This window comes from Rhinopithecus roxellana, chromosome 14 (genome assembly GCF_007565055.1).
Source record: "Rhinopithecus roxellana isolate Shanxi Qingling chromosome 14, ASM756505v1, whole genome shotgun sequence".
NCBI lineage: Eukaryota > Metazoa > Chordata > Mammalia > Primates > Cercopithecidae > Rhinopithecus > Rhinopithecus roxellana.
The window spans coordinates 4,700,892-4,722,905 of NC_044562.1; the positions used below are offsets into that span (position 1 = coordinate 4,700,892).

At 35.6% G+C, this 22,014-nt stretch overlaps 1 protein-coding gene across 1 annotated transcript in view; it reads left to right on the forward strand.

Moving 5' to 3' along the window:
- The window catches only part of LRP1B (LDL receptor related protein 1B), a 2,016,348-nt gene that overhangs the window by 664,840 nt on the left and 1,329,494 nt on the right, over window positions 1-22,014 (forward strand). The window contains exon 3 of the mRNA XM_030916410.1: window positions 11,809-11,946. Coding sequence (XP_030772270.1) covers window positions 11,809-11,946 — 138 coding nt within the window. The remainder of the gene's footprint in view (window positions 1-11,808; window positions 11,947-22,014) is intronic.

Here is a 22,014-nt window from a genome sequence, read left to right on the forward strand (position 1 = left end):
GGCAGATGTTAGGAGGTAAGATCTGAGGCTGAAAAATGGAAAGACAGATCCTTGTACCATATGGTATTTGGACCTGTGATGTTGACATCCTTCATGCTGGGCTTCAACCTGCTGAGCTAACCAGGCCCTGAGGCTGTGCCAAGTGGCAGAATAGCAGGTCTTCACCAGGAAGACGTAGCAACTGTCATGTGGCCAGTCTGCTTGACCTCAGAAGATGGCCCGCCAAAGTAAAAATAAGCACACGGTGACCGACTGATTAAATGGTTAAAGGAATGGTTTTGTGGTAAGGGTCAGTTAGCTGATTATTATAAGAATTGGACTTTACCTTAGCAATATACAGTATTGAAAAACTTACTTGTATTCACTAAGGACAACCTAGGGTCAAGTGAATAAGTATTCTATCATCGAGGCAAAGCAGGTGAGATCATGCTCATAGTTAAGATTTACTGAAAATAGACAAATACAGTTCCTCTATGCATGACTGATGGCTAGCTGGCATGCATGGCACAGTCATACTGGTTAATAAAATATTAAAACACTTATACTCATTTTAAATAGCTGCTATCCAGTGTCCTCACAGGACCTCTCAAATAATCTCATGCTGGCTCAGACACAGGTGGGCAGAGCGAGAGGTTACCCTGAGACTCCTCCACCTATTGGCCTGTCAGTCAGCCTGTGATGTCTCTCATTTGCCACTCTTGTCTCCATCCCATTCTCTTTCTCCCACAGCCAGAGTTCATGGATCACCTACAGATGGCCAGGATTCCCCTCCAGTTGCCTATTCATGGCTGCTGGTAAAAGCTATAGCCTGTACAGTATATTCCACCTGTTGTTAAATATCTGGGTATCACCCTGACTGTAAGAGCTGTTTTAGTATTGGCATAGCATGACTTCAAAATCTTGACGTCTCATGTGATTTTCTTCCCTTTTCCTCAAGATACTTCCATAGTGTACTACACAAAAAAAGGCAGATTGAGACAGAAAAAGATACATAATTAGACTTCATTGCTTTGTCTGTGATTGTATCACAATATAGTACAGAAATAAAGAAACCAGGTTTCGGAGACAGAAGAGATCTAAATTCAAATAATAACATCACAACTCTGTGACCTTGAAGAAAGTATTTAACCTCTGCAATCTTCCATTTCCTCATCTATATAATAGCAATTATAATACCTAACTCATGATGTTATTGTGAAGATTTAATAAGATAATGGACATTATGTGCTCACCACAGAGCCTGGAACATAGGAAGTACTCAATAAACAGCAATTATCCTATTAATGCTACTTTTACAGAATGCAATAAAGGACAGTTTGTTTTCATTAAAAGTGTATCATAAAATCGTTTTCAGAGTTAATGTCATTTTGAATGCCATAAGCAATTAAATTTTGAAGAATATTTGTCATCAACAACATTCACTTTGTGTCTGAAATATAAAATGCATATAATTTACCAATGATTCAGGACTGGTATATTTAAGAATGTTTGTGTCATCCTATGGCTTTTAAATTGGGCTGTTTAACGTTCTATCTTCCTCTCAAGTGTAAATTGGCTTATATAAAAATCACCGTGTCTCGCACTATGATTCTTCCAGTGAAAAATGATTAACTATACATGCTCTAACTGATCCTCTCACTATACTACTACTTTTATGCTAATCAAGTCTCTCCCATATTTATTGTGTCTTCTCTCATCTCTATTTTTTTCTCATCCACTCAATCCAGGAAAATATCAGAATTATTTTTCCAAGTAAAATAACCAATGAACAACTTCTTTTGTTTTGATAAATGTGCCAGATCTTTCTACACATTGTCTCCATATACTGCAGTGAATCTGGATCATTTGACCAACAGTCACGGAGCAAACTTCTCCCTAAATCACACAGATATTTTGTTTTGTTTTGTTTTTAGGCCAGTACATATAATTTAATGTTGTCTTAAGGGAGATTTATAAAATAAAAAAGCTTGTTTTCCAGTTTTTGTGGAGTTGATTTCCTCTTTTTAAAATTATAGTAATGAGCTAATTTGACCAGAAATAACACATTTTGTGGACCTCAAAGTATCCCTACTCTCATTGTTTCTTAATCTGAGAACAAGAAAGGATGGAGACATTGTGCTTACTAATTTGGGTTTCTTTTATACTTAGTCATCAAATGTTGGTTTCTTACTTTTTTCATTTTTTTTTTTTTTTTTTTTTTTTTGCAGAAAGCTAAATAGTGTCTTTCAAGGACTTTGGTAATGATTTATATATTATACTGATAATTCATTTGACTATTATCACTTGGCCATCATACCACCAAAACCCTTTCTTCCACTAACCAGCTGACATTAACATGCCATTGGTTTTTAAGCCTTAACTGGAGACCTGCATCTAACTTTTTATTATTTTAGCCTATAGAGGAAAAGGATGGATAAAGAACCCTCTTTCTTTTACAGGTTTCTTAAAAACAACAACAACAAAAATACCTCTTAAGAGTGGCCAATAGCAATATCTCTGTGTGCACAGTTTGGCTCAGAGGCAATCTCTAACACATTTGTGGAATCAAAGATCAAATGACTCATCTGTCTGACAAGTGGACGAGCCAGTTGGCTGCTCCTACTCAATGTCCCTTTCTAGCAGTAAGACCCCTTTCCTCTGAGAGTTGTGTAGAACTATCTGATTTTGGCTTGTCGTTTCCTGTCAGGCATTAGTCTTTTACATGCCTCCTCCCAGGGAGTTACCTCTGCTTCTAATTGGGTAGGCTCTCCAAGCTGCCCTGAACTTCAAAATTGCAATTAGGAGCTATCACCCAGTTAGAATAAGTAAAGTAGCCCCAGAGAACAAGAGGAAAAAGCTTTGCTTTCAGAGATGAAATACTTATCTTCTATTCTGTATTTCTGAAAAAAGATACAAGTGGAACATTTCATCTTTGGCTTCCTAAGTTTTTCTTAAATCAGCAAATTGAGTAAATCTTTTCCTTACTGAGAAGTTTTAAATAATGACTGGAACATGTGTTTTGTATCTTAAGGACTCAATAAGATTTCTAAAAATTGAAAATTGAAGAGCATCTTCTTTATGATTCATTGATTAAACATGTGTTTATTCATTTAAAAGTCAGAGAGCCAACTTTACAAGTCAGCAAATTGCCACCCAAGAAGTGTGATATGAGTATCAATCAACAAATTATCCTTCTCTCAAACAAAAGTACTTTTATTATTTTCACAGAGAGCTTGTAATTTCAATCTCTGACTGATTCATTGTTCTCATAAGAATCCTGTTTAATACACATATATCACCCATGAAAGAACCTAGTGTATCAACTTGGCTAGCAAAGAACAGAGCTCTAAGTGATTAAAAAAAAAAAAAAAAAAAAAAATCTAGGTGCATTTTAACCTAGGTAGAAGTGGAGGAGGGGGGCGAAGGAGAAAATAAATTTTTGGAGCTTTTAACAAGGAGAGTGTGAGGGTAATCCAGCAATTCAGAAATATGAAGAATGCATGGAGAGGAATAAAGAAGCATTTAAAACACCTAAAAGAGCACTGATTTTTAATCATCCAGGCTGAGTTCCTTCTATTAACATAGGGTTTGATGAGAGGCAATGCTGCAATGACAATTACTTATAAAACAGTGATTTCATTTATTTTCTAATCTATTTGCTTTTGTAATGAAAAGTCAGAAAGCAACACACTCCATATGCCTAATACATCTCTTATTTCTAAGGCTATAATTAATGACAATAATATTTTGCCTATGTCCACACAATTTTTATTTGCCAACTTTGTCTATATTCTAAGTGTTTATAGTTGCAGTGCAGGAAAATGTTATGACTTAACCTATACTTTTTAGATTCAGGTGCCAACTTGCTGTTAAACTGATAAAAAGCACTTGATACATTCTGAAGTTAGCAGAAAACATACATACACACACACACACACACACACACACACACGAGGCTATTTTAACATGACAATATTTTCTGACATGATCTAAACTCCTTCAGTAAAAGGATCTTAACTAGACTCCATTGTTTCTATTCATACTAATACGTACCATTGGTACTTTGGTCATAGCAGGTGTTCTTTATTTTAGGCGAGCAGGCATGTTTTTCACAAATTAAATACATATGTAAAACTCTATGTTAGATGCAAAAAAAGTTCCTACACTGAGTCTTCAAAATAGAAAGGATTTTTAAATCCTAAAACAGTTATCAAAGCTACAAAAATTCCTTCCCCAGGGCTTTAAAAATTAGATGTCAGAGATGGCTAAAGGGTACTGCAGCTGGACAAAATCAATCATCTTTACATCTCTTGCAGTTTGTGAATCTTCACAACATCCATTTGAAATATGTAAACACAAAAGCCGTTACTGGAGCCTATTTTACAGAGAAATTATTTGATTTGAGTGAGTTACTATTGGTATTGAGTGCACATGAATCTTTAGAGGTTCTTATTTATATTCTTGCATCCTCAAGTGTAATCATACAGATTAACAAATGATTCAATTAATTTTGTTTTATTTGGAAGTTGAAACTCATAAATCCAATTTTAATTTTATTTGAAATACTATAAATTTGTTTTATTTAATGCACTTACATATAAGTTTGTCAGGTGAAATAGCTCAGATGTAAAATAAGGTCTATTTGAAAATAAGAACAAGATTTTATGAAATAAACACAGTTCTAGGAAAGTTGTATTGCTTCTATAAAGATATTATGTGATTCGATATTATATTTAATAATAAGCTGAAGTATGATATTAACTATCTTTATATTATATGCTAATTTTCCCAAATAACATTGAGTAAATGATGTTGCTCACCTTCTTGATAGTCTTATAAATGGTCTAGATTGCTGTAACTATTTGGAATTCTCAGTTACGGTAATTATAATAGATATTATAATGCAATTTTTTCATACTCTTATAATAACTACATAAAAATTACCTTTCTACCTTAAAATACTAAAGGTGATAGTTTGTCTGTAATACATCCTAGAAAATAGATCTAATTGTGTGTGAAAAGCATTCTTAATAAAAGAAGGCAAGATGTGGTAGCTCACGCCTGTAATTCAGGCAGATTGCTTGGGAGGTAAATTCAGGCAGATTGCTTGAGCTCCAGAGTTTGAGAGCAGCCTGGGCAATGTGGCAAAATTCTATCTCTGAACCTGCCACCCCCTCTCCCCCCACCCCTGGTCACAATAAATAAATAAATAAATAAATAAATAAAGCCAAGCATCATGGGAGGCTGAGGTGGGAGGTTTGCTTTGGCCCAGGAGGTGAAGGCTGCAGGAGCCATGATCATGCCACTGTACCCCAGCCTGGGCAACAGAACAAGACCCTGTCTCAAAAAAAAAAAAAAAAACACATGTAAAAGAACATACTTGAAATCAGATTAATGGTACTCTATAAATCTTAATATATAACTTAGTTATAATAACACTAAAAATTTGTTTTTAAATAATTCCAAGAAAGTTAATTTTTTAAGGCATTTGTTACAAATTCTTAGAAATCATAGGATCTTCAATTTCATAAGGAGAAAGATTGCACAGGAATAAATATTTAAAAGATGCTAGGTGTAGGGGCTCATGCTTGTAATTCCCAGCACTGACAGGCTGACAGGAGGACTGCTGAAACCCAGGAGTTTGAGACCAGCCTGGGCAACATGGTGAAACCAACATGTACAGGCATGTTGTACAGGCAACATGTCAGTACAAAAACTAAAAGAATTAGCCAGGTTTGGTGACACAAGTCTGTGGTCCTAGGTACTTGGGAAGCTGAGGCGAGAGGTTACCTTGAACCAGAGAGGTCAAGGCTGCAGTGATCTGTTTTCGTACCAGAAGAAGTAATCAATTACTTCAATAGAAGTAATCCTCATATCCCTCAGTGTTTTGGAATTACTAGTAGGCTTTACTAAAAATGTTCAAGTCATTTTAAAAATACAATTAAAACTCTGTTTTTAAATTAACTAGGTAGCGGTAATCAGAGGAAATGCAAAACTGCATAATTTTCTGAATATCAAGGACATCTTATGCTTTACGTATCGAATTTGGTGATAGCTTTACATAACAAAGTATTTTTGACTTGATTTTATATCAGCTAGGAATCAATATGTTTTTATTGCTACATTATGCTACCCAATGTTATAAAATAGAGTGGGAAAAAATAAATGTAAGTCCTTGGGCCTCAAGAGATATATTCAACCATGCATATATGATACAGTTCATAGACTATACAATGAGGTATGTATCCAAAAAAGTGTGATATAGACAATGTCTGTACAAGTTCATTGAGCAACATGGGAGCAATGACATCCACAAAAAACTCCCCTTTGCGTAGTGTGTCCCAACCATGATTTCATTTGTTCCTATCATTATAGTGTCGGGCAGAAAGTATTATTAATCCCTATTTTTCAAATGTGAAAGAAGAGTCTTGGTGAGGTTAAGTACTTTATGTGAGTTTAGACAAGCAAATAGCTGTTGAAACTCAGATTCAAGTCTTTGGTCTCTAAACCTTAACATGCTTTTCACTGTATCATGTTGTTTTTCACGAAGAAAACTTTATGGAGACACTAGGGTTTGAGACTAACCTTGAAGGATTTTCTTAGGCAAAGAACAAAGAGGTTTCCTGTCTAGATGATGGTATTGCATAAAGAAAGATCCAGGAATGGGAATTTATTTGGTGTATTTTGGGGAGGTGAAAGATGGCAGTGAATGAAGTAGTGTATAAATATTAAAAATTAATTGTAAATAATACTCATGAAACTTCAATTAGATTATTGAATCAGGCTAAGGAGTTTGGTTTTGTTGTAACCAGCAATTGAGGACCATTTTAATTTTGAGAGTATTCATGAGATGAAAGGAATTTCTGTAGAACCTGGTCTGAGAATGCATTTATGGTGGAAAAGAGTAACTTCTGGCATGTCAGAGGAAGTAGAAATTAGCCAGGAGTTAAAATGCAGTGTGCATTCCTTCAACAATGGTATACCAAGCACTAATTCTGTGTCATGAAACCTGTTAGCTGTTTGCATTGGTGAGATAGATGGGAAATAATCAGTGACATCAGATATCTCATAGTCTTATTTTGAAGAAAAATACTTAGAAATAATAATCATGAACAAATCTATAATCTGCCACAGAATTTGGAGAAGTTGTAGGAAAAGAAAGGACAGTATATAGTTGAAGGATAATCATGTGTTTGCCAGGCAGAAGATTGAGGGGATTTTATGAAAAAACGTGTGTGAAATGTGTCCAATCATGTCCATGGAATGCTGTGAGGAATAACAAAAATAATGGTGTGAATAGAATATAAGAGGCCTGAGAAAGAATGGTGGAAAATGTTCTCAGAGAGAGGCATTCTGGTCAGTCTTTGGAGGACTTTGCATGCCTCTGGCCTCACTGTGGCCGGGACCACAGAGGCCCTGGAGAGAAGTTCGGCAGAATGTTAGAAGCAGAGGCTAGTGTGAAATGGGAATAGGCATGCAGCAGGTGCTGTCTATGTTTTGAATAAGTTTAATAGTAATTTTTTTTTTTCAGTAGGCAAAAATGGATACTGCTTGAAGGAAAGTTTAAAAAGCAAAAGTAACTTTTTTTCTTGGGCATAAGTTAAGAAAATTGAGTGAGATTGCAGGCACGGGACTTTGAAATATTGGGAAAATAAATGGGAAATAAAACCAAGAGACAATTCTAGATAGAACAAGACCCAAAAGGTGGGATATAATATAGTGTAAGGTAGAGAGGTTAGCTGTGGGGAAGGAGCAGTCATGCTGTTTCTGCTAAGATATGACAATGTTGGGACAAGTGCAGTTATTTGACTGTGTCTGCCATTAGAGTAGAAGAAAAATTTCCCTCTCCACAAAACATGCTATCTCAATTTTCTTTAATCAGAAGATACATTTGATGGAACTTATGTCCTTTATTATCCCCTATTAATGTACACAGTAAGATATTTACTCTATACTTAAAAAGAATTTAAACATTCAGAAGTATACAGGTGAATCCCATTATCCTTGCATTATCCTGGAAGCATTATTTGTAAAATAAGATTTAGTGTAAGAAATAAAACCTATTTCAGCTAATTGGTCAAGGCTTATACATAATTTAAAAGTATAAATACTAGCCTCATGGGTTGATATAATTTAGGTCACCCAATGATGGAGTTTTTCTTTTTAAGTTGTTACATTTTCAATTTTGCTATCCTGCTTAGGTCACCTACATTTAGATTTAAGGGACAGGGAATGTTTTCTGAATGTTCATGTTGCTGAAAGGTGAGGTGACATTCTCTCAAGGACTACCATGCTTGTTAAAAATTTTTAGTGTCTTTGTATAATTTTGAAATTTGTCCTACGCTACCTGGTCACCTCACCCCTGTCCCAGGTCCCTCCCAACTCCTTATGATTCAGTCACTACAGAGGTAATGCCAGGTTTACCAGAGAGCCTCCAGTCATGCTCCTTTTTGTGCCTCATTTATAATCTCTGGCTGTGAAATGTTCAAATGCCTGAAAGTCTTCATGAAATTAATCATTTAATTTAAGGCAACATTGCCATATTCTCAGGAATTCATGAAGCCCCCATTATCCCATGCTTCTCACCCTGGTGGATGGGTAGAAGCAGTAATCAGAGTGGCTATTCTGTCCATTTACAGGATGCTTCGTGGGATACAAATATTTTCACTGCACAAATGATCATTGGAAATTAGAATAGAATAATCCCCAAAGTAACAGTACATGAAATATCCATATTGCCTGGCTTTTGAGAGAATTTTGTTTGAGGCAGGCATTGCTATTTCTCAGACAGCCCTATCTCCCCATTTTCCAGAAAGAACAACAAAATACTTATTTTAGCAGTTTTCCAACTGAAATATCCTAGCACTGTTCAAAGAGGTCTGAAATATTTATTCCCTCAACTGTGAGGCTAATTACTAGGGCCTCGGGCCAACTCTAAAAATATTCTTTGCTATTTACTCCCGTGTACCTTGCAAATATTATGATTGTCTTAACGTGTATTGACATGAAAATTTGAGAAGGACTGGTTAAGGTACAGTTCATCCAGCCATGATCCAACTGTCTCATGAGTTACCCAACAGTCCTGGCAACCAAGACAAGAGTATATCAAAGATGATAAAGACTATAGTAGCTAGTCTATAAAGAAACCAACTAACTCTTTAGTTCTCCCAGACTAATTTCTCTCTTGTCCCTAAACTTTACCACTAGGAATAATCTAATAACTCTATACATTACCTTTGCAAAATAAACACACTTTTTCCTGTTTTCTCAAAATTTATAAGTAGCTGAACCTTTCTTCTGGCCACCAGATGTGTATTTTAGTCCTGCTATCATTATCATGTTCCTCAGTTACCTGGCAATCTTAACAGTGAAAAATCATACTTCTATTTGAGTCAACACATGAATCACTTTTTAAAGAATCTTGCTGCTGAGTCATTTTTTGTTTTCTAACTGATACTTCTAAAATCTCTCAGTTTTATGAAGTGTTTTCTCTGTGGATAACTTTTAGAACTTTTACAGAAAGGTCTAAATATAACTGGCCTAAACATTTCTTGGAAATTTATGCGAGGATGCATGTTTTAGAATTTTTATGAATCAGCCAAGTAATTTTAAAAAGCTACTTTATGATGTTGGTCATAGAAGTTTATAGCTTTTTAATATTAATTTATGTGTCTTTAAAATTCATTTTTAAATGCATTTATGTTAACATTGTAAACATAAGATTAAATAGCTAGAGAGGCTCAGTGAAAACTCTTTCACTTACTCTTATTCCTGTAATTTGTATTCAAATTTGTATATTTGTACTTTGTTAATATATATGCACACATGTATATAAAAATATATTTGAAAATAAAGATATATTTTAAAAATATTGATACTCAAGTTACATCAGCATGTTACAGAAAATGAGTTGTGCATTTGGGGTGACAAGTGTTTGACATTTAATAGCCTTGTTTAGTAGTAATTATGTAAATACACATGAAATTTACAGAGAGATCTGTTAATTCAGCTAGCGAAGCTACAGCATGAAAATTTGTTTATATCTCCTAAAACACAAAAGGTTAAGAGAAAGCTGTTTTAGCATCAAACAAAATGATTTACACCTATAATTCCTATTTGATAAAGTATTTCAAAATTATATTTAACTTTTGACAAGTCTAGTTTGTTTTTTCACTTGTATGATATTTTTGTTTTCTTTTGTTTATTTTCTAATTTTATCACATTGCAATCGTCTGCAATTCTCATAATTTTGCATATCCTAAAATATGTTAGATTGGCTTTTTAATTATTATTATTATTTTTTTACCTCAACTAAGTAGAGAAAGTAAAACATGAAATTTTTGAACTTTTTTTTTTTTTTTTTCCAGGAGGAGGAAAGGGGCTTACAACAGAAAAGACAGTTTTGAGATATAACTATTTACCAAAAAGCAACTTACCTTCTTAGAACATTTTTTACTGAACTATGATAACACCAAACACTTATTAAGTGTTTGCCAGACAGTGTTTAAGAGCTTTTGATAGAATCCTCACCACAGCCCTGTGAAATACAGACATGATACACAGCTTCCCCAGGCCATTCAGCTCATGAATAGTGGGGCCAGCATTTAGACCCAGGAATCTGGCTCCACAGTCTGTTAAGCACTCTGCTATGCTGCATTTATTTATGTAACTAATGTGTGTTGAATTCCTACTCAGCCTGCATTGCAGTGCTCAGAGCTTTGTAGTGAATAACTGTTGACATTCACAACAGCCCTATGAGGTAGGCTCTTTTGATAGTTTCATTTTATACATGAGAAAACTAATAATTATTTGATTAAATCCATTAATGTCCCATGGACTCAGCAGAGTTCTGATTAAAACCTAAGTGTGTCTGACTATAGAATCAAGGCTGCGGCAATAATCTATGTCAGATTAATATATGATAGTAGTCATATTGGAATTATTACACTTTGGATTTGGGAAAGCTGGATAAGACGAGGAAGAATCATATTTCGATTTGGAAAGTGCTTGTAGAAGTATAGATAGGATTTGGGAACTGACAGCCGGACATTCAGATAAAATAACATGCAATTTGGATGCTTGATAAAGATTTGGAATGGGTAAACTGAGAAAAGACTGTATGCTCTGATTTAAACTTATCTTAAAAACACAAAGGGTGATTATATAAAGTAGTTATCACTGGTGTGTAAAAAAATGAGTATGTCCTTTTTTTCACTTCTTGTTCTTTAGCAAATTTTATTCCATTGTAGTTGCTCAGTAAAAGATTTTTAAACAATAGAGGTCATACATAAATGCATTTATAATTAAATGTTCTTCATATTCTTAAAGAACAGACTAAAAATAATATAACCTTTAGATTGACATAACTTCACTTAAATTCCACTGAAACAGTTTTGTTCATGTTACCTGATGTAATTTTAACAAGAGACCTGCTGAGAACCATTATCCATAGTTTACAGCTGAAGAAATTGAGATTCAAGAAGTTTAAGTGCCTTGTCCAACTTATCTAGGGATATGAGACGAAACAATGACTCATATCAACCCTCAGATTTTAAATCCATACTATTTTAATGTTTGGAAAGAATATTTATGTTTCTAATGCATCATTTGAAAAAATACATATTTCCTTTTCTATGGGGCTTGTAAAAATTAGGTGTTTAATCACATAGGCTAACTTCAATGTCTCTGAGAACAAGAGCAGCACTCTTCTCTCACAGTATTTGCTGTAGCTTTGTTTTGTAAAACAGTGCTAGTAATTACTTGTGCTTAACAGTTTTACCATTTAAAAAAGCTAACACATAATTCTATTCTTTTTTACATTTTTTTCAGGTCCTGAGGAGGTAGAAATCAAGTGCCCCTTGAATCACATTGCTTGCCTTGGTACCAACAAATGTGTTCATTTATCCCAGCTGTGCAATGGTGTCTTGGACTGCCCAGACGGGTATGACGAAGGAGTACATTGTCAGGGTGAGTCCATTCATGGAACAATGCAACTGAAATATTAAATTTTGCGTAGTAATGAAAGTTCAAAGAAAACTTAGAACCTGCCTTTTCTTTCAACCATAAGCGTATCAGTTATTAAGAAAGCATGAATTTTATTGCCAGATATTTAATATGCATTTCAAAGCTGCAAGTATTATGTTTGAGCAAAAAAACACCATTAGGTAACACAGACATGCACACACACATTTAGACTTTGAAGTTGGACTCTTAAACAATTACATGTTTCATATAAAAAAGTACTTTTGATCAAAAGGCAAACGGGAAGTCTTTTTCACAGCAGATTGATATCACATGGTGTTATAAGCTTGTTTCTCTGAACCTTTGCTTAAAGTATTTGAAGGAATGCTTCGGCAACCAACTATTTTAGGAAGAAATATCCATGGGAATTTTTTTCCTTCATAATCTTTCCATAATATTAGACTATTAACTTTCTTGTAATTTTCTGTCTTTTTAAAAATCAACATCTAAATTCCACAGTGGTAAAATATGACCTAGATATTAATGATAAGAGTGATAATAATTAAAATCTAAAAAGTAATAAAAAGTTAATTGCTACTGGCACATTCTAATGGGGGTGGAGTAGGGGGAAATGAAACACGAGATGAAGAGAAATAACAGCAGAAGGAAAAATCAAGCATCCAGGTAAGGACCCAGATTTGAGAACAGAATCAAGGTATCAGTCAAGTGAATCAGACTGCAAGATGGAGCTGGGAAAGAAGCAACTGTACTAGAAGTCTCTAACTCAGATTCTCATAGACTGAGTGTAACACAAAGGATACTGAAGCTAGGATTTCAATGAGAACCTGTCCTTCATTTGGGGGTGGGTAAGACCCTAAAGAATAGAAGAAAGGATAGAAAACTGGAGATGACATATCTGGTTTCTGGGTAGCTTCACACAAACTAATTGCTGTCATGCGGGAAGAGGTCCCAGGTCACCAGAAATTCCAGTTGTTCAGGAGGCGTGCCATACATGTATACATTTAAAGTGCTCAAAGTCAGATACTATTTTTTAAAACATTGTATCGTCAATAACATGCCCAAGCAAAACCTGTCTGGGGGCCTGACAGGGCTTGTTGGCTGACAGTTTTCCAGGTCTGGGGTGAAGTAAGCTGAATTCAAGACCATAAATGGAAATATATATTAGAAAAAGCATAAATCTCAGAACAATAACCTGAAGATGTAAGAATGTTGAGAGACCACAGGTAGGCTGTGGAAATCAACTGGCCACTAGGTCTTTTCCCTCTTTCTAAAGGTCTTTTCCCTCTTTCTAAATGTCCAATTACTCTGACTCTGTGGATAAATTCTGACTGGAAATTTAAAGATCTTCAGAAGGTTGCTTCTTTGGCCCGAGTTTCCTTTCTTAGCATTAAAGTTACATAAACAATCAGCAGATTCTTAGTTGCAGTTATGAATATATACGCAATAATAATGAATAACAGATTTTATTTTTATGTAAAGGCTTTGTGATATTTTTCATGTAATTGTATACAAAAAAGTGATATGAAAAGAAAGTAGGCCAGGTGCGGTGGCTCACTCCTGTAATCCCAGCACTTTGGGAGGCCGAGGTGGGCAGATCACCCGTGGTCAGGAGTTTGAGACCAGCAGGCCAACATGGTGAAACCCCATCTCTACTAAAAATACAAAAAGTTAGCCAGGCATGGTGGCAGGCGACTGTATTCTCAACCCAGGAGGCAGAGGTTGCCGTGAGTAGAGATTATGCCATTACACTCCAGCCTGGGTGACTGAGTGAAACTCCATCCAAGAAAGAAAGAGAGAGAGAGAGAGAGAGAGAGAGAGAGAGAGAGGGAGGGAGGGAGGGGGAGAGGGGAGGGAGGGAGGGAGGAAGGAAACTGAATTATAAAGTGTAATTTTCTTTTTGGTTATTAATTATATTTTCTAGAGACTAATTTTATTCAACTCAGTTATAATTCAGGCTTTTGGTTATATTGTTTTTGAATTTTCAGATAGATATGTATGACTAAGCTTTTAAAAGAACAAAACCATCACCTTTTCAAATATTTCTTCAGAGGTGATTACACAAACATGAGCAATGAAAATACATTCTATAAAATACAAGGCCTCTCAATCCAGAAAATTTCCACAGAAATGCACACAACTGTATAAAGAATGATGGAAGCAGTGAACAACTTTGACAAATAGAAACAAGATGGACTAAGATGTAGCAAAACGCTGTTTTAAATTTGACATTCTTAAGATAATTTATTATGTTAATGAAACAGGAGTTCCCAGACTCCCCTTGCAGGATGTGCGACAGGGTTGTGGCTCATCTGTTTGGCTGCCGTGGGCTCAAACCCCTTCCAGGAATGGGAGCATGCAGACAGATAGGTGCCGGAGCTGGGGCCAGCACTTTTGGGCTCTGGCCCTACAGTAGCATCTACGGGTGGGTGCCTGCCACTCCCAAAGCATGTTATAATGCTCTTTTAGCTGTGCCATCTGCAGATGGCTTAAGTGTTAACCAGCTCAGTGCCCTCTTAGTACCCAGGTTCCTGTCTGTGTCCAGGAAGAGTCAGGTCACACGGGGAAATTGAAGGATGGGAAATACAGAAGATTTTATTGTTGGATGGAGGTGGTTCTCAGTGGAATGGATGAGAAGCTAGAAAGGGGATGGTGTGGGGAGATGATCTTCCCTTGGAGTTTGGCTGTCCTGTGGCTGATCTTCTCTATGACTATCCCCAGCCAAACTTGTCTCGACATTCAGATGCTCCTTCGCTTCTCTCCTTCTCTGCTGCACCGCCCTGTTGCTCTGCGGCTTTTCTGCATCTCTGTTCTTCTCTTTGTGGAGCCCGAGGTTTGGGGTTTTTATGGGTACAGGATAGGGAGGTGTGGCAGGCCAAAGAACAACATCTGAGTGTGAAAACAGGAATGCCTGTTCCCATTTAGGGCCGTGGGTTTCCAGGCTTGAGGGTGGGGCCTTTGCTGGGGAATTGCCCTTTCTACCCAGGATTTCCCTGCCTCCTGTCAGTATTATATTATTAACATTTAAAGTGAGTATAAGCAAGAGAAGCCTTCTTTTTATTAACATCCCTGTTAAATTACATTTGTGGTGCCAAGTGGTAAGTTGTTTATTTACTTAGACAGAGTCTTGCTCTGTTGCCCAGGCTAGAGTGCAGTGGCATGATCTCAGCTTACAGCAACCTCCCCCTCCTAGGTTTAAATGATTCTCCCGCCTCAGCATCCCAAGTAGCTGGGATTATAGGCCTGTGCCACCAGCTAATTTTTGTATTTTTAGCTTAGCCGGGGTTTCACCATGTTGGCCAGGCTGATCTCAAACTCCTGATATAAAGTGATCCACCCAACTTGCCTCCCACAGTGCTGGTATTACAGGTGTGAGTGCCTGGCCCCCAAGTGATAATATATTTAAATATCCGTGGGAATGACAGTCTCTGTGGCAGCATCTGCTCTTATCCTGTTAAAAGAATATGGAAAGTTCTGAAGTCAATGAAAAAAAGAATTTTATCTTTCATGTCACTAGCAAAAGTGATTATTCAATCTATGTGATTGTTTTCTAGCAAACATTCTGAAGTTTCCTTTAAATCTAAGAGGATAATGTGTGTGAAGATGTTACTAAAACTGACTGGAGAAAAAAACTCTCTGACATATGAAAAGCTCACCCCAAAACATACAAATACATACACACATACTCATCTTTTCTTATATTGTTTTTTCTATTCTGAATATTTTCCTGTGTGATTCTTAGTATATGACATACTTAATTGGCATATTTGATCAGGAAACTACAAAAGAATAAGATCCCCTTATATATCACCCAACTCCTTAAAATAATGCATACTCAGACTTTTAAATTCCATTTGATTATTTTACCTTACTTTCCAGTTGGAATATAACTTTCCTAATATATGCAATTGCATTTTTTCTTAATCTGCTCATAATCTATTGTCAGTAATTCTAATGTATTTAATTTAGATGGCAACTTCTGTTATTTATAATTTTATGTAGCTGGTTGTTTACTTTTATATTTCTATCCATAAAACTAAACTCTCATGAGAAAGTGCTGAAAAAATCCTGGGAGTGATTTAGAACTTAGAGACATTCTCAAAATGGACCAAGGTAAATAGTAGCCTTTATTATCTGTGATGATTCACCATGGGAAAATTAATACTTCTTCAACATTCTTGCTTAAATCTTATATGTATTCCAAATTTTCTAAAATGGAATTAACCTAGAGGTTTTTCAAGACTCCTTTTTTTTTTTTTTGTCTTCCAGACACGAAAAATGTATCTGTGCTGTTGTTTTGTTAAAAATCCTATTCCAGCTACTACTATGGAAAAAGGAAGGGAGGAAGGGAGGAAAGGAAGGGAGGGAAAGAGGGAGGAAAGGAAGGAAGGGAGGAAAAGAATGGAGGGAGGGAGGGAGGGAAGGAAGGAAGGAAGGAAAGAAGAAAGGAAGGCAGAAAGGAATTTAGTGAAGCTATTGAAGAAGACAAATGAATTTTCAGCTCTTTTTAGTTTTTAATTTTACTTTATTTTATCAATTAATCTTGTCATAGCCTCATTTAAAAAATTTCATTAAAATATTGCCAATATTTTTCTAATTTAAAATCATACTATAGAGTGGAATTTCAGCACACAGAATTCCAAAACAAAGGTGAGGAGAAGAGGTGCAATTGCAGTGTTCTAGTAAGTGTATCTGTCATCAACACTGAGCTTAAAGCACAGGGAGGGAAACCTGTGCTAAAGTGTCTTGAAACATCAATAAGCCTACAGCTAAGAAACAAAGAAGTGGAATTAGCCAGGAAGACCTAGGTTTGGGAGCTCAGAACACTTTTGATTAGTAAAGCTCTTACAATTTAAGAGTAGATCCTGCTGTATTTTCTCTGTGTTGAGCTGTGCTAAGGTGATCAGAGAGTCTCAAGCCTATCTCAGGTGTAAGGATTTCCTCTCAAAGAGATTAGTTTAAGTAACGGAGTTAGTTTAGTTAAAGGCTATGACCCTTAACACTAGCTGATTTCGGGGCCAAGCTTAATGCTTCCCAGAAGCAAAGCAACAATTTCTAGAAAGAATAGAACTTCTATAAGTGTTTCATCCTTTTAAAGGCTTATACCGATATTGTTTATATTGACAAATGACACCTACATGAAATTAGGTTTGTGCACTTATGGAAGACTGTTCTAAATATATATGTATATATGTGTATGTATAAACATATATACACATGCATAGTTGCACATATATATGTATGTATGTTCATTTTTTCAGGGACTTAGTTTTATAAATTCTGTTTAATTAGAAATATGCTTTTACACATTCATCTGACTTCTTAACACTGATTTATAAGGTATAATTGCGAAATTAATCGTGCTAAAGAGACTTAGAATTCAAGTTTAAAAATGTTCAAATACATTGACAGAAGGGGCAGCTAGCTAACTCAGTAAATACCTCTGGGGAAAGGATAACTAAGTAATTTGACCCTATGTTGTAGCTGAGAATTCAAAAGGTCATCTAAAATAGTTAATTGTTGAATGGAAGTTAATTCATTTGTAATAGGTTTACATCTTTGATGAATGTTAATATGATATTAAGTACATGTTCTCTTCCTCCAAACAGAATTATTGTTTAAGAATAACTATGGAAACAAAAAAATTTGTAAATTTTACAAATAGTGAAAACTGCCTACTAGTAGTTTAGAAATGATTACAGAAGGCTTTAAGTTAAAAAGAGATATTCTTCATTAAGACATCATTTCAGAGTCTATATCCATCCCTCTTCCTAGACAGTAGTGGTTTCAAATGAAGTTACATTACTTCTATAATTTTTGATCACAGCTTTTCTGTAGTGAGATTCCTGGTATATTATGGATCTTTATTTGTTGCTGCAATATACTCTATTTTCAGTTAATTTTGATTTGATTTGATTTTAATTTGTTTTATTATTATTATTATTATTATTATTATTATTATTATTATTAATTTTTGAGATGGAGTCTTGCCCTTGTCTCCCAGGCTGGAGTGCAGTGGTACAATCTCAGTTTACTGCAACCTCCACCTCCAGATTTCAAGTGATTCTCCTGCCTCAGCCTCCCAAATAGGTGGGATTACAGGCGTCCACTACCACGTGTGGCTAATTTCTGTATTTTTAGTAGAGACGAGGTTTCACCGTCAGGCTGGTCTCAAACTCCTGACCTCAGGTGATCCACCTGCCTCAGCCTCCCAAAGTACTAGGATTACAGGCATGAGCCACTGTGCCTGGCCAATTTAAATAGCAGTGGACATGGATCCACTGCTACCACCCCAAGAAAATATTTATTCTGTGTGTATACCTGGTATCTGTAGTAGAAGAAATAGCAATTGCTTTAATATGGAGATTCACCCCTTGGTGCAAACAACTCCTATTATTTCTACCTGTTTCTCAAACGTACTATCCTCCTAGATGGAAGTCTTGTGTGAAACCACAAAAAGCCAGAGAACTCAAGTTGCTTAGGATGAGTGATCTCTCCCCTACTGAAGAGACATGTTAATGTTCTACTACTGATAGTGTTAATTTATATGAATATTTATAGGACCTGGTAGCCCATGTTTATCTAGATATTTCCTTCATCTTTCTCATCTTGATAGTGGAAAACAAAGAATGTAGAAAATATAATGAGTATGAGGCCAAAAAGACTTCTTTAAATGTGCCAATAGAAATACAGTAAGGACTTTTCCAAAATTCAATTCATTAATCAACTTCAGTAAAATTTGTTTGCACTGACAATATTCCAGATATTTAGCTAAGTACCAGGGATTCAGAAAGTCCTATTTTCTGCCTTCATGGAATTCACATGTAGTAATTGAGGTAGGTAAAACTTAAAGAGGAAGAATAAGACGAGAAGCATCTAATTCTACGTGAGAAGATGCAAGAAGATATCCCAAGTGAGCTAATAGTTGATAGGCATCTCACTCTAAGCGTTGGGTAGGCAGATGAGGAAAGGAAGAACATTACAAAATTAGGGAACTACGTATACAGAGGCATAAGTGCAGGAGAAAGTATTGTATGTTCAAGACCTCTAACTTTTTAGGTAAGGTTGAAGCATACATCCTTGAGTGTAGTGAGAGGAGTTTGAACCTGAAAAAATACTTAGGAATAGACCAAGAGGAGTTACATTAGAATAGGTATACATTATGACTTATTTAAAATGCATTTCATAAAACCATAAAAAGCAAGAGAGTAAAAGCAAAACATATCAGAGTATATTCTTAGTAGTATTTTAAGGGTGTTACATGAAGTTTTAATAATAAGCATATAGTAGCTAGAATTGTTGCATATGTGTAGCAGGTTATATAGTTTATTCTTAGAAAGTATATATGTGGATTACTGTGATTATAAAACTTGGAGATAAACAATAATCCTTACCTCACATTGATCAACTCCAGAATGGATGCACGTTACATGTTGTTCTTTAATGTGTCACTTGGATGTAGTTTGTGTAAGTGAAAGTCAAAATAGACAACATAAGGAGCCATATTAAGCAAAATCCTTTTCAAATAACATTTAGAAATTCGGAAGGTATATTTACTATTTTAAGCAACCATAATTTCACCATTCACAAGCTACTAAAATACTACCTTGTAGTAGAACTTGCCTAAATTTTGTCCTCTTGTCCTTTAACTTTGAAAAATATATCACTCTTTTAATATTATTCAAAAGTATGAATTACAACTGTCACTCAGCTCTTTACTCAGCCTCAAATGTGAGGCCAAATCCCGTATGATTCTTTATTTGGTTTTTGACACAGCAGCTTGATATTTAAAAAGCAAGGAATTAAAGCAGGTAGCTGAAGTTGAATGGCATCCCCAGGAGTCACACCGGAAATCAGTTGGAGAGCAAGCGTTAAACCCTGTGACCTTGAATTTTCCTTCACCAATTTTGACTACTGGGCCTTAACATATCAACTCAGAGAACTGCATAACATCATGATGCTTCAGCATCCTCCTGACCCATTCTCAAAGCAGCAAGATGGCTTGTAGAATTTCAGCTGAAGACATTTTTCAACTAACTATATATTCCTTGTCAAGTTTATTAATTGTTTGAAAAAGAAAAAAATATGCTGAGTAAACAACAGGCTAAACAACTAAGTAACCAGTTTGAAGTATTCAGTGTCTCAATCTTACTAGTAGCTTATCCTTTTGAGAAAAATGAGTGCTTTCATGTGTTGAAGAATGTGGAAGGGAACTGTTCATTTTCACTCTTTGAAGTAGATCTGCACCAGTAACAACAAGAAGTTAAAAAAACTTCAGAAATTTTGACACTCATGATGGAATCTGGAAGAAATAAAGAGAGATTTCTCAAAGTCATTCAATAGAGAAAGTTTAAATTTTGAATAATGTATCCCCATGGGGGATACATTCCGAGATCCCCTGTGAAGGCCTGAAACTGTGGATGGTACCCAGTCCTATACAGACTATGTTTTTTTCTATACATGCCTACCTATGATAAAGTTTAATTCATAAATTAGGCTCAGTAAGAGATTAACATCAATAATCATAAAATAGAACAAAAACAATTTACTGTCATAAACGTTTTATAAATGTGGTCTCTTTCTCTCTCTCAAAATACCTTATTAAACTGTATTTAGCTATTTCCAGATGACAGTTGACTATGGCTAACTCAAACCTCAGCCAGTCAAATCCTGGAAAGTGAAACATTGAATAAGAAGGGACGTTCCAATGAGAATTAACCATAAATATTTAGAAGATTTTAGGTCTGTTGAGCCTAATCTGTAATTCTAGTAAATCTTACAAATTCTATAGACAAAGCTCACAATAGATTTTCAGCCAGTGTTTTCATTTCTGAATTTCTAATGTTTTCATAATTGTAAAAAATACTATTTTTGTGGCTTTTTAAATAATCCATTCTTTTCACTTATATAGTAAACCCTATTCCATAGAATCACATGTGTGTTAGTTCCATCTACTGTGGTTTGAATGTGTATCACCCCAAAATTCAAATGCTGAAATCTAATTACCAAGGTAATGTTATGAGGAGGTGGGTTCTTTTGAGAAGTTATTAGGTCATGAAGGTGGAGCGCTCACAGATGGGATTAGTGCCCTTATAAAATAGGCTCACGCCTGTAATCTCAGCACTTGGGGAGGCCAAGCGGGGGTTGGATCTCTTGAAGCCATGAGTTCAAGACCATCCAGGCCAACATGGCAAAGTCCACTAAAAATACAAAAATTAGCCAGATGTGGTGTCACATGCCTGTAATCCGTTACTTGGGAGGCTGGGGCATGAGAATTGCTTAAGCCTGGGAGGTGGGGGTTGCAGTGAGCCAAAATTATGCCACCGCACTGTAGCCTGGGTGACAGAGTGAGACTCTGTCTCAAAAAATAGAAAAATAGAATCATAGAAGTCTTTTGCCCCTTCTATTACATGAGGACACAGCTGGAAGACCTTATTCCGTGAGTCATAAAATGGGCCCTCATGGAAAATAGAATCTGCTGGCACCTTGATCTTGGACTTTCCAGCCTTCAGAACTATGAGAAATAAGCTGCCATTGTTTAAGCTACAAAGCCTCTGGTATTTTGTTATAACAGCACAAATGAAATAACAGAATATTTCAATACATTAAGTAATATTCTGAGAAATGAAATAGCTGTGAGACTGGTTACTTCTGAGTTCACCGTAGTCAGTCCCTTCAGAATCAAATCAAACAATTATTTCTTTTTCACTTTTTGTGGAGATACAGAGACATATGCACATATATTATAAGTTTCCAAACTTTTGGCATACATTTGCATATTTGAATTTAGATGCAAGAAACTCTTCATTAGTGACTAATATTTTAGTGAAAGTAAATCACCCAGATTTATTTGCATTAGCTGAGAATTTGTGTTCTAGCTTTCCATTAGGCTTGCGATTAAGAAAAAGCTTGAAACCAAATGATTGATCTCTTTATGATGCAAGGGATTGTAGAAGTGGTCCAACAACCCACTGTGGTTGTAAAAAACCATGAAGTGGCAACCAAAGAGAGATCAATCTGCTCTGCTCACTGAGTTTCTTCTGGATTAGGTCATTG